Source organism: Archocentrus centrarchus, chromosome 21 (assembly GCF_007364275.1).
Source record: "Archocentrus centrarchus isolate MPI-CPG fArcCen1 chromosome 21, fArcCen1, whole genome shotgun sequence".
Taxonomy (NCBI): domain Eukaryota; kingdom Metazoa; phylum Chordata; class Actinopteri; order Cichliformes; family Cichlidae; genus Archocentrus; species Archocentrus centrarchus.
In genome coordinates, this window is record NC_044366.1 from 34,722,434 (window position 1) to 34,735,277 (window position 12,844).

At 40.1% G+C, this 12,844-nt stretch overlaps 1 protein-coding gene across 2 annotated transcripts in view; it reads left to right on the forward strand.

The window, feature by feature from the left end:
• Positions 1-259: 259 nt before the first annotated feature.
• Positions 260-12,844, forward strand: part of ankrd44 (ankyrin repeat domain 44) — a 44,718-nt gene continuing 32,133 nt past the window's right edge. For both annotated transcript variants that reach the window (XM_030757660.1, XM_030757661.1), the window contains exon 1: positions 260-776. In XM_030757660.1, coding sequence (XP_030613520.1) covers positions 750-776 — 27 coding nt within the window. In that variant the 5' untranslated portion in view covers positions 260-749. The remainder of the gene's footprint in view (positions 777-12,844) is intronic.

Sequence of the window (12,844 nt, forward strand, 5' to 3'; positions counted from 1 at the left end):
CCTCATATAACCTACATGACTGCAGTCCTCACAGGATGATTTTAGGTCATCCTGAGCAAAGAGAATCTCTCTTTACACTCATCTATTTTTCATACATTGTGTTACTTATTTTTGGATCGTGCAGTTTAAAGTGTTTCGGCCTCTGCATCCAGTGGATGGCAGCAGCGAGGGACGTTCTGCTTGTTGTTGATGCTGAGGAAGCTTCTCATCCACTTCTGCATCTAAAGAGACAAGCACGAACTTCCTGTGTGATCTCCGTTCAGCTGACTTCACCCTGGCTGCCTCTCTGGGAGGCTTAAAGGCGCTGCAGTCCGGGGGGTAGAGAGGCTTCTGTGGGCGGTGTATGGCCCGGAGAGACGCCTGGGACATTTGTGCAGCAGCATCAACAGCAGAACAGCAGCAGCAGCAGCCATAAATGTGGATTGTTTACACCGGTCCGACAAGCCTTTCCTGTTTCCCCGCCTCCCCGCGACTCCGAGCGGCCGCCTGTACTCAGCAGCGTAGCCGCAGATAGCGTCAGTGGAACGGGGCTGATGGCCCTGGTGCTCGGCCCGGCCTCCATCACCCTCAGCGTCTGCCTCTGAGACTGCTAGAGAGCTACAAAGCCGCACTGCTACATCTAGTCGCCTGAAGTCGTGTGGGAAGAGCAGAGAAAGGAGAGGCGGAGCGGGACTCGGGGCGCAGCATCGCACCGTGCATGGTGCTGTGTTGTCGGAGGGAGTGGATGTGCAGCCAGAGCTGACCCGGAGATGGCTGTTCTCAAACTGGCCGACCAGGTAGGACCTGCTAGCCTGTTAGCTTAGCCTCCAGACCTGCAGCAGCACAGTATTTCCCCTCTTTTGTCCGGGAGAAAAGTGTTTTAATACCGCATGTTGTGCCTCTTTTCCGGGAATTTAGTTTTATACAGCCTAGAATAAATGCATTTTTACCCCACAGATTGAGCACAGACCCCTCCATAAATGAGCATGAAACTAAAATAAGAAAATGCCCTGTTTATAAGCTGTAAATGTCGTTAAAATGAGGACAGCTCATCTCTCATATTTCCTGTTTCCTCCTGCAAGCAGTTCATGTCTGCAGTAACTGAAGTGCTGAGCTGAGGTGTAGATTCAAAGGACTTGAGTATTTTTAATTTAAGGCTCCTAAATTTCAGGAGGATTTTCAGTTCGTTATTTTGATTTGGGACTTTACTAAAATAGCTTTGCATAATTCACAGTTTTAAATATTCATTACTGGCCCTTTATGCAGCCCTTCCGTTCAACCTGTCTGAATCAGGCTGTTTTAGCTCCTTGCTCTTTAAGGCCCCTCCCTAAAAGCCCACGTTCATCCCATTGGCCAGTTTCTGGAATCCTGCAGCAGAGTAACACCAAGCCCCTTGTAAACTGTACCGCTTGTACTTCTTGGCCACGCTTTGCCCTTGTGATAAAATCCAAGATGTATTATTCTAAAAAACAGTTAATATAAAATGTGCATTTTTATCACGCAGTTTAATGTAATTCATTTGTTACTGATTTATTAGGCTAGCTTCTTGGCAAAAATGGCCACAAGAGCTAAGCATGTCTGTTTTCTAGATCCTGCTTTCACTAAGTGCTCCAGTGCAGTACATTTTTTTTTAGATTTTGTGTGTTTAAATAAACAACTATCTGATAGTAATTTATCTTGTATTCAAAATGTCCAACTTTTGCTAGCTTCAGTTCAACATTTAAAAGTGAAAATTTGATAATTTTTTCTTGTATGATGGTTTGACTAAACTGCAGCTTTATCAATAATGAAAATGATTGGTAGTGACCATTTAGTCCAAAAAATAACCCAAAAAGTGTTTAAATGTCTCGCTTTGTTAAACAAAAGTTTCCAAAATACATTAAATATTAAGTTTTAGTCTAATTGTTGCTCATTATTTTTTGTTTAGTGACTAATAGTTTCACCTTGAAGATGTGGAACATTCATTACTTCATTAATTATTCAGTATAATATTAAAAGAGTTTTAATAACTGATCCATGCCATTAAACCTCATTTTTCAACCACAGTGCCAGCCAATTCATGGGGCCCTTATCTAAATCTTCCTTTTCTCACGTTAAATGACAGTACTGACTCATTTTAGGTTTGGAGTGTTGGTTGAACAAAATAAGTCAAAGTGCTTGGCTCTTGTTAATTTGATGGATATTTCAAGATATCAAACAATCAGTTGATTAATCAAAGGCATAGTTGTATTATGAACCTATAATTGAGCACATTTCATTTTAATACTCCTAATACATTTTATTTAAACATTTTTACTTAACTAACATTTTATTCAAGGACATTTCTTTGTAACAGAGCAGTTTCTATACTTTTACCTAAGAAATCTGAATCCTTCATCCACCAGAGTCGACATGTTAAAAATGCTCATTGACTGTGTGTCAGTAGTGCTGTAATGTTCAGATTTCGTGGGAAGACCTCCAAGTCAAAAATGCCTTTTCTGATAAACCATTTGTCCCAAGGAGACATACTTGACATCTTTTGCCATCAAAATATTTTTTTTTTCATCAAATGACCTGAAAATAACAGGGGTTGTTCATTACTATGCTCTTCGTTATTAAAATCAATTTTGTGTTTTATTGAATTTAATAATGCCTGTTGTCCTCTGGGGTCAAAAAGACCCCACAGCACAAAGTGGCCCAATGGGTCAAATTGTCACCCCGTACAGTTTCCAAAACATCTCTGATCTCAGATCTTTGATGTGTGAGATCAAACAATGGTTATAGCAGCAAAATAAAACAAAAGAAATAAAACAGAGCCTTTCTCACAGGTGTTTAGGTGTTTCACATTGTGCAACATGCAGAGGACGAAGCTCTATACTGCACCAGAGGCCTGCGCCCTAATTTTTAACAATTTTGTGGGAAAGAATGACCAGGAAAACAATGCTGAGTGTAATGAGGAGGAAGAATCAACTAAAGAGGAGGAAAATAATGATAAGGTGACAGATCCAACATACAGACCACATGCTACCTCTACCTCTGAAGAATTCCCCACATCACCTGCTGCAGAAATAAAAGATGGGTATGAAATGAAAAAAAAAATGAACATGATGATAGAGTAAAATCTAAAATGTTAGAAGTGGAGAACTGTGCTCACAATGAAGAGGAAGAATCAACTGATGAGAGAGATTCTGAGCAAGAGTGCCTCTGCCCCTGCCGCACTTCTGGGGGATTTACCCATTGGTCAGTCCAGCTGACCAATGGGTAAATCACCCAGAAGAAGTAGTTGCAAATTCTGCCCTTGCCAGAATGATCTCAAGACATTAAAAATATGCCAAAAATACAATAAATACATCTGCAAAGATCACGCCATTACTACTTGCCTTGTATGCAACTTTAGGGCCCAGTCAGACAGTTTTTTCTGAAAAAAAAGTTTTGAAATATAAAATGTTTTGGAAATGAATGTTGGCATGTTTTATATGTCATTTAATGAGTTGGAATAAAGTTGTCTAAAAAGTTGAAACACAAAGATTGGTGATAATTTATACCGTATGCTATAAAAACAGTCAAACTCGATGGGGTCCATTTTGACTCCACAGGACAACGGGTGTAATTATTTTTACTCAATAAAAAGGTGAAAGTTTTTGAAAATGAGGTCTTACTGGCCTTGAACTTCAAAAAAGAGAAAAAAAAACTGTGTGTATGTGTTTGACTGAACTTGTTATTAAGTGTAGCACAAAATTGGGTGAAGTATCCACTTTATATTCCTTAAAAACGGTCAAACTCAATGGGGTTTTTTGGCCCCAGAGGACAAAGGTGTAATTATGGTGTAATTATTTGCTGCCATTAAAAAAATTGAGGTGATTTAAAAAAATATAACCTCACTAAACTCTGCCAAATACCAGTCTGCAATATGTCAAATAGTCCAAATTATATTAATTCAAAGTAATTATTTTTAAATTTTATTTTCATTCAAAAATGGGGTATACTTTTATATAAACAAGAATTATTGTCCCTAAATTTCAAACAGATGGAAAAATTTGGGGGAATGCATTGGACTGAAGTAGGACTAAAGGTGTAACACAGAATTGATCGACAAACACAATGTATGCTTTAAATAACAGTCAAACCATTTGGGATCTTTTTACCCCAGAGGACAAAAGGTGTATGCAAATTGGGAGGACATTATGAGGGCTAAAGGTGTTCAGAGAAATAGAAAGTTGAACAATTAAAACTGTGTGACAGACTCAAAAGCTCCAGAACACCAACTAAATGGTCAAAGTGAAGCAGGGTTGGAGTTTTGGAGGAGCCATCAGGACATATGTTCAGGGACCTGAGAGTTTGGGAGACCCCAGATGAGAAGAGGCTCTGAACAAAGTGACTGTTAGTTATATCATTTTACAGTCACACACATCAGTTGAAAACTGAAAGCAAGAACAACGAGACACAAAACAGCCACATACAGAAACAAAACACAGAGAGAAAACAAGTACAGTGAGACAACCTGAGAAAGAGATACTGACAATTAAGACAAAGAGACACTTAAGGGCCACAACGAGTCTTGTAACAGCTACATGACACAAAATAGCTACAAAGAGACAGGCATCAGCTTCAAAGAGACACTTAATGGCTACAAAGAGATACTTGTTGACAACAAAGAGACACAACAGCTACAGATAGACACACAGTGGCTACACAGTGACTTGGAATGGCTACAGAGAGATACTCGATTACAATGAGACACAATACAGTGGCTACATAGGAGTAAAAAATGAATAGACACACAATGGCTACAAAGAAAATGCAGCAGCTACAGAGACATACAGAACATACTTGATAGAAACATTAAAGCAGAAGTATAAAGGAATACAGTAAAAAAAAATAGAGCAGATGTACAATAAGTGGCACCACTGAGACGAAAGTATAAAAGTACATGAATTCAGGGGAATATGAAGAAAAACAGCAATACGGAGAAAAAAAATAAGAGAGGAACTGATCATTTTGGTGGATAATGCTGTGACTTTTCGCTTACTTTGGGAACCTCTGAAGGCTTTCCTGATGTCACATTGCCATTTTTTTAAAAAGTTAACCTACTCAGCATCTCTCTGTAGAGCTCTGATGTGGTCATATGAGATCTGTCTTCAGGGAGGAAGAGCTGCTTTGTGCGTGTGTGTGTGTGTGTGTGTGTGTGTGTGCGTGTGTGTGTGTGTGTGTGTGTGTGTGTGTGTGTGTGTGTGTGTGCATGCGTGCACAACCTAGAACTGTAGCACTTCCTGTTATTTTCAGACATGCTGATGATGCCTGATAACTGGATGCCTCAGACGCTTTTCTTTTCATCATGGGCTTATCGACCCTGTGTATTGTAAAAGTCCCGCTGCTGTAGTGTCTGTTTTAACCAGTGATCTGCTGGATTGATTCAAAGGTCGACGTCAGACCAAGAAGTCCTCAGATGACTTTGAATAAACACAAACTGCTGATGGGGTTATGTTCACGAACTGTTTCTCCCTGTTTTTAATGTGTGTGTGAAACAGAGTGAAAGACTCTGTGGGGTAGAAAACTCATCAACAGAACGCAAAGGAAGTACAGGAAGTTGTTGACTTCTGACTTTCAGCCAAAGCACAGTTGCGTGTCGTGTTATCATGATTTGAACCAGGTGAAACACTGACCTGTTTAAAAAATGACTGTGATGCAGGAGAACTTAATCTGCTTTCAAATACATAATTTCCTAATTTTCTTATTAAACTCAATTTTAAGACTTTCTCAACCTTCTTTATAATTAGCCCAAACCATACAAAGCTGAATAGCATATAATTTTCAGGAAAATTGCAAGGAATGTTTCCAGGTAATTACAAGGACACAACACACTTGTTACGCTTTCACTGTTTGAGGAAGCCTGAAGTGTGCTGCCGACCCCGAGGAGAAGAAACTGAGCCAGTCTGAGGCCTGTTACCGTCAGGGGCGTCAGCGGAAATGAAGGCACTTTTGCAGAGCACATGTATTTCAGGTTAGCCTGCATGTGTGCTTGCAGGATGTCTGTGGAATGAAAACAGTGTTAATCAGATGCAGGATGTTTGTGCAGAATAAGGAGGAGAGAGGATTATGCTGCAGTGGCCAGGGTTCTAACAGCCAGCTCCACTTGGTTCTTGTTCCTGATTAGTAAACACCTGGACTTACTAAGTGCTCACAATTTGATTTCTCTAATTACAGTGTCAAAGGATAAAGCAATGAGTAACAACTTACAGAGGGAAGGATAATACCTTTGTTTTTCTTGATTCTCTATACCAAAAATAATTTTTTTATAAAATAAATTCCCCCAAAACATCTGCAAAGTATGTTGATCAACTGAATGGTACTGACCCAACTTTTAAAGAACTATTTCTATATTAGCTTAAACAAGATAACTTTATCTGCTTCATTACGTCTAACAGGATAAGATTAGCCAAATATGATAATGTTAGCTGATTGTTGACCTAAACTGGATATCACTAGTACATTAGTGGATATAATAACATTGTCTTTTGTCATCGGGTCGCTTTGAAGCTGACACTTTGGACATTCCAGACTTCCGTTGTCTCGATACGCCTCTAATTTATTTACAACCAGGTCACATGTCAGTCAGCTACGCTGTTCATTGGTTGCTCACCTCAAAGGTGAAATAAGTTTAACTTGGGACCTGCCATTACACATCAGTAGTGTTTTTTTTGTTGATGTTGTTTTGGTTTTTTTTTTATCTGTAGTCATTTGAAATTACTGAATGTCATTGATTTCTATGATCTTTGGCTGCCACAAAAATTAGCATTTTTTGGCTTTTGTTCCTCCTTAACTTGCCCCTGATCATCTATTCAGCAGAGGTGGCAAAAGTACAGACATTCTGAACTTAAGTAGAAGTAGAGATAGTTTATTTCAATCTAAATTCAAATTCTAATGAGTGCACTCAGCATGAACACTGTTCTGTAGCTCATGCGCAGAGAAAAAGAAAGAATGAGTGCAGTCAGGGGTTACAGTGGGATTCAGCAGGTGTGGAACCCTAAGACCAGTCGTAGTGGCTCAGCATGGGGAAAAGAAGCTTCCTGTTGTGAGCTCCAGTAAATTCCTTAGTGTGCAGGCTGTGATCAGCTGCTGCTGCTGCCTCTGAGGTTTACTGCTCTTTGTGGCTTTACACAATTGAATTCAACAAGATGTAACCCAGTATTTCACAAGCTATCTTGTCTGATCTCCACCCCCTACACTGACAGGATACTGTAAACTGGCCGTGAACCACCACAGCTGCTGTGCACCTGTCCAACACAGACCTTTACTGGAAATTCACTACAGTACAACAAGCTAACCTGTTTATCCTGCACTAAACTGGAGTATTTTCATGCAACCTTTGAATAACACAAAGTTTGTCTACCTCAGTTGTTTTTTTTTTTTTTACAATATCAAAAAAAATACATAACTAAAAACATAACTTCACATGATAAAACCTTTTAAAAGTTTGTCAGATGCCACTGAGCAGTCCTTACCTTTAAATCTAACTAGGACTGCGACTATCGGGTGTTTTAGTAATCAAGTATTCTATTGGTTACGTTTCTGTTGCAGGTCTATTTTTAGTTGCTGATCAGAGATTAGAGGATAATGGAGCTCCTCTGTACTGAACGGGGTTCCCGTCATTACTAAACGATTGCTAGTGCTAATGGTGGCGCCCGCTAGCAAACTGGTGATTGCGATCTGTTCCAGTATCTAACAGCTGAAATTACCAGCCCAGTGAGCACACCACACACACACACGCACACACACAAGTGTAGAGAGTAGTGGAGGTGTGGAAGAACGTGTCAGCGAAGATCCACTCTGCGTTAAAGAGTTGTTTTTCTTTCCCAAACCACGGAAATCCGTCGCAGCTCAGAGAACTTTATTGCTGCTAATGCGGGTGAAATGCTCCACTTACAGGGGTTGGACAATGAAACTGAAACACCTGGTTTTAGACCACAGTAATTTATTAGTATGGTGTAGGGCCTCCTTTTGCGGCCAATACAGCTTCAATTCGTCTTGGGAATGACATATACAAGTCCTGCACAGTGGTCAGAGGGATTTTAAGCCATTCTTCTTGCAGGATAGTGGCCAGGTCACGACGTGATGCTGGTGGAGGAAAACGTTTCCTGACTCGCTCCTCCAAAACACCCCAAAGTGGCTCAATAATATTTAGATCTGGTGACTGTGCAGGCCATGGGAGATGTTCAACTTCACTTTCATGTTCATCAAACCAATCTTTCACCAGTCTTGCTGTGTGTATTGGTGCATTGTCATCCTGATACATGGCACCGCCTTCAGGATACAATGCTTGAACCATTTGATGCACATGGTCCTCCAGAATGGTTCGGTAGTCCTTGGCAGTGACCGCGCCCATCTAGCACAAGTACTGGGCCAAGGGAATGCCATGATATGGCAGCCCAAACCATCACTGATCCACCCCCATGCTTCACTCTGGGCATGCAACAGTCTGGGTGGTATGTTTCTTTGGGGCTTCTCCACACCGTAACTCTCCCGGATGTGGGGAAAACAGTAAAGGTGGACTCATCAGAGAACAATACATGTTTCACATTGTCCACAGCCCAAGATTTGCGCTCCTTGCACCACTGAAACTGACGTTTGGCATTGGCACGAGTGACCAAAGGTTTGGCCCGGCCGTGTATATTAACCCTGTGGAGCTCCCAACGGACAGTTTTGGTGGAAACAGGAGAGTTGAGTTGCACGTTTAATTCTGCCGTGATTTGGGCAGCCGTGGTTTTATGTTTTTTGGATACAGTCCGGGTTAGCACCCGAACATCCCTTTCAGACAGCTTCCTCTTGCGTCCACAGTTAATCCTGTTGGATGTGGTTCGTCTTCTTGGTGGTATGCTGACATTACCCTGGATACCGTGGCTCTTGATACATCACAAAGACTTGCTGTCTTGGTCACAGATGCACCAGCAAGACGTGCACCAACAATTTGTCCTCTTTTGAACTCTGGTATGTCACCCATAATGTTGTGTGCATTGCAATATTTTGAGCAAAACTGTGCTCTTACCCTGCTAATTGAACCTTCACACACTCTGCTCTTACTGGTGCAATGTGCAATTAATGAAGATTGGCCACCAGGCTGGTCCAATTTAGCCATGAAACCTCCCAGACTAAAATGACAGGTGTTTCAGTTTCATTGTCCAACCCCTGTACCTGGTGACACCTGAGTGCTGCAGAGTTTAAACGAAGCATCAAACCAACAAATTTGTGTTGAGGATGTTTTTATAATGGAATTATTTGAGTTACTTGAGGAATTGTTGCAGCCCTAAATTTAACCTCTCTTCTTCCTTCTCCTGTCCTCTTTCTTCCATCTTTCTCCATCTCTGAGTGAAGTTATCTCTCTCACTTTTTTCTCTCCCTGGAAATACAGCAGCTGGACTTTTAGCTAGCAGACACACTGTGTGACAAACTGCAGACACTTTGTGTGTTTGATGATGTTTGTTGAGCATTTAGAAACGTTGCATTTGCCACAACACGTTAGTCTTCTGTAGCTCTAGCTAGATGATGAAGTACCACAACCACAATTTAAAGACCAAAAACACCATTGGGGAACAATCCGTCCCACTTATAACCCTTTAACACAGTGCTATAAATGATACATAAATTCTATGGTTTTACCTCTTTCATCTCTTGCATACAATAAGCCCCGGGGATGGATATGCCAATATGACTGGCTTTGTGTGTTATTGTTCCCTCCATTTAGGCTCAGGTGACGGGAAATAAAAACCTCTGTAAAGTAATGAGTCTGTGATGGAAATGTAAGGAGTAGAAAGTACAGATATTTGTGTAAAGGTGTAGGGAGTAAAGTAAAAAAAAAATTCAAGTAAAGTACAGATACCAGAAAAATCAACTTAAGTACAGTAACAAAGTATTTGTACTTGTTACTTCCCACCTCTGCTATTCATTTGCTAAATATCTCCATGACTCTTACTTCTGTATACAACTAAGTTTAAATAAGTTTAAAATCGTGGCAAGGCTGTATAAAATTTTTGCGTTGATCTCCTTGCCTCACATTTTCTAAGTGAATTTAGAGCATGACCTAATTATGGGACAGAATAGTCATCAATAGAGATTAATAAATACGTTGGAAACTGAATATATTTAGTACTTTGGTCTAAACACTTTGGTCTTGGACAAGCATGTGGATTTTTTTTTCTTTTTAATAGTATTTTGGGGTTTAAAATTGCTGACTAGTCAAAACAAGAAACCCTTGAAACTTGTCTGGGAACCTACTGGCTATCATCTGAACACTAGCTTCTAGAGACTGAAGCCAATGTGTTTATACAGAATAGAAGAACTGTGATATTATTTGAAAATATATAATGAAGAAACACTGAATGAATCCTTAATTCCAAAAAGCATGGCCAGAGATGTTTGCTGTTACCAGCAGGCTGACCCTGCATGTTGAAGAACATTTTCTCATTGTTATTGGTTACTAATGGGATCTGGGTCACATTGGTTCTGCCTTAAGGCTAATGAGAAGTGTGTGTGTGTGTGTGTGTGTGTGTGTGTGTGTGTGGTGTGTGTGTGTGTGTGTGTGTGTGTGTGTGTGTGTGGTGTGTGTGTGTGTGTGCTGCAACAATGACCTCCTGTGTTTGAGATAGCCTGCAGAGATGATATACCACGAAGACTATTACAGAAAGCCAAGTCCTGATGTCACTTCCTGTCTTAACACGTGTTCCTCTAGCTTCAGTGCATTTTTCTCACTCAGCTTTTTCTTTCATTCAAGTCACCAGCTGTTCTAGTTAGTTCTTCCCCTGAAACTTGAACTTGAAACTATGAATTGTTGCCTTTGCTTGTGGCACTACCAGCCAAGTCCCTGATTGATGCCAGCTGAGTGTTTTTGTATTTGAGGCAACGAATAAGCAATCAAGCTCAACATGCCATAATCCTGTTCCCCTCACTGTGTTTCACGAGTGTGGGAACAAGCACAGAAGAACATAGTGTGTTGCTAACTTAACCGTGTTGCTAAAAGCTGGTTACGTTATTTGCATCAGTGTGGTGCTCTGCCGTTGTTACATGCTAGATCTGATCACAACTAGAAGTTTTCAAAACACCAAAGTTGCACAGTGGTAGAAAAGCATCTCCTGTGTGCTGTATTCATCTGGAAGGTGATTAATAGGTTCACTGTTCTGCTAGCAAAGCCAATAAAGCCCTGATTATAGAAGCTGCCAGAAGGACGACCACTTCAACAACTCTCAGTAAAATCTACCCAAAGTGAAGGAGTCTGAATATTTTGTGAAGTTGATTTAAATTGTTTTTGTATTTTCTATCAGTACACCTGGCTGCCCTCACTCTAAGCAGTGCGTGAGATGATGGGATGGTGTGGCATTATAGCAGAATTACATTCAGGGGAATGAAACAGTCAGATGAGGAAGAAGGGTTGTGATGTGCTGCAGTTTTAAAGCAGAAGTGAAACGCTTCTCTGTGGTTGGTTCCTCTCTCTGGGTTCTGAGAAGGAGAGACTGTGCAACAGGAAGTGAGGCAGGAGTAGCAGAAACACACAGGAAGTGAAGTGAGGCCTGCCTCTGCTCAATCTGGTTCAGAAATAACACATCTACGTTTTGGTTTAAATTTTAGCAGTTTTTGCGTGTTTGCTGTAGACATGCATGTACTTAACATCAGCTGATTAACAAGCTGCTTTGTTATGGAGTCTCTCACACCCTGAGAGAGCAAACCTCCACCAAGGCAGCTCGCTCTCTGGGCAGTATTTACTTTTAAGGGAATAGTTTTGTATTTTGTATATATTCATTTTGTTTTCTTTGTTCATTTTTAAAGTACTCATGAAGTTTGTAGTGCAGTAAAAATATAACGTTTACTTCGATTCCACAAACATTATGTAGGAGCAGGTCATAGATAAGTATTGATTTGTAAATAACTGGCTTATTATTATAATATTTTACTTCAGTATATTTCTGACTAACTAGGCAGCTCATTCTCTGTTTCTCGACAATAATTTCTTTAAAGTTGGAACACAATTTAGGGTCAACTTGAAAGAAAGGCAGATATGCAATATAAAAGTGAGGTCAGGGTTCAAATGTGACGTGATATTTGGATGCAAACTGTAACGTGTTATTCAGGATCCCAGAATCATTCCCTGTAAGCTGTCAATACAAACAATAGCAGTAAGAAACAGATTTAAAGTGCTCTATATAGCATTATTATCACTCTGACCTTCAGATCAATCTATTGACCTTGAAGGAGAGGTCAAAGGTCAGATATGACCTGCTGTTTTAAAGCTATTTTAGTTCTTTCTTTAAAATGTTCTGCATGCGTGTTATTTTTCTCAAACAAATGTAATGATAACTTGCTGATCATATTGCTTCCTTCTCCTAAACAAGATAATACTACCTACTGTTTAGGTCTGAATATAATCCTAAATTACATTACATTAGTCTGAACAAGCTAACGTCACCTGTTATCTTAGGGCAAATAGTATGATATTGGCTGCTACATTAGCATAAATAAGATAAAGTTAGTTGCTTTGTTAACCTGAACATACTGCTGCCTCATATGTTAGCTTAAATAGTGTAATATTGGTTACTTTATTAATGATGCCATAAGGCAGATTTTCCGTGGTCTGTATGCTGTTAACAGACGTCTGTGTTTTCTTGTTATTTTGGGGTATTTACTAAACAAGAGTCACTGCACAACAAAATTAAACCCAATCAAGAGCGATGTGACCTGGGACGTTACACCATAGATGCATACTGTTCACGCTAGACCCATCAAACTTCACACCCTTCTTCACTGACTTTACTATAATAGCACTCTCTAAGTTTTTCTTTGGACTTTGGGTGCTTTTTCACTCATAATGGTTTTTTTTTTTGGTGTTATTTTTAACTGACAG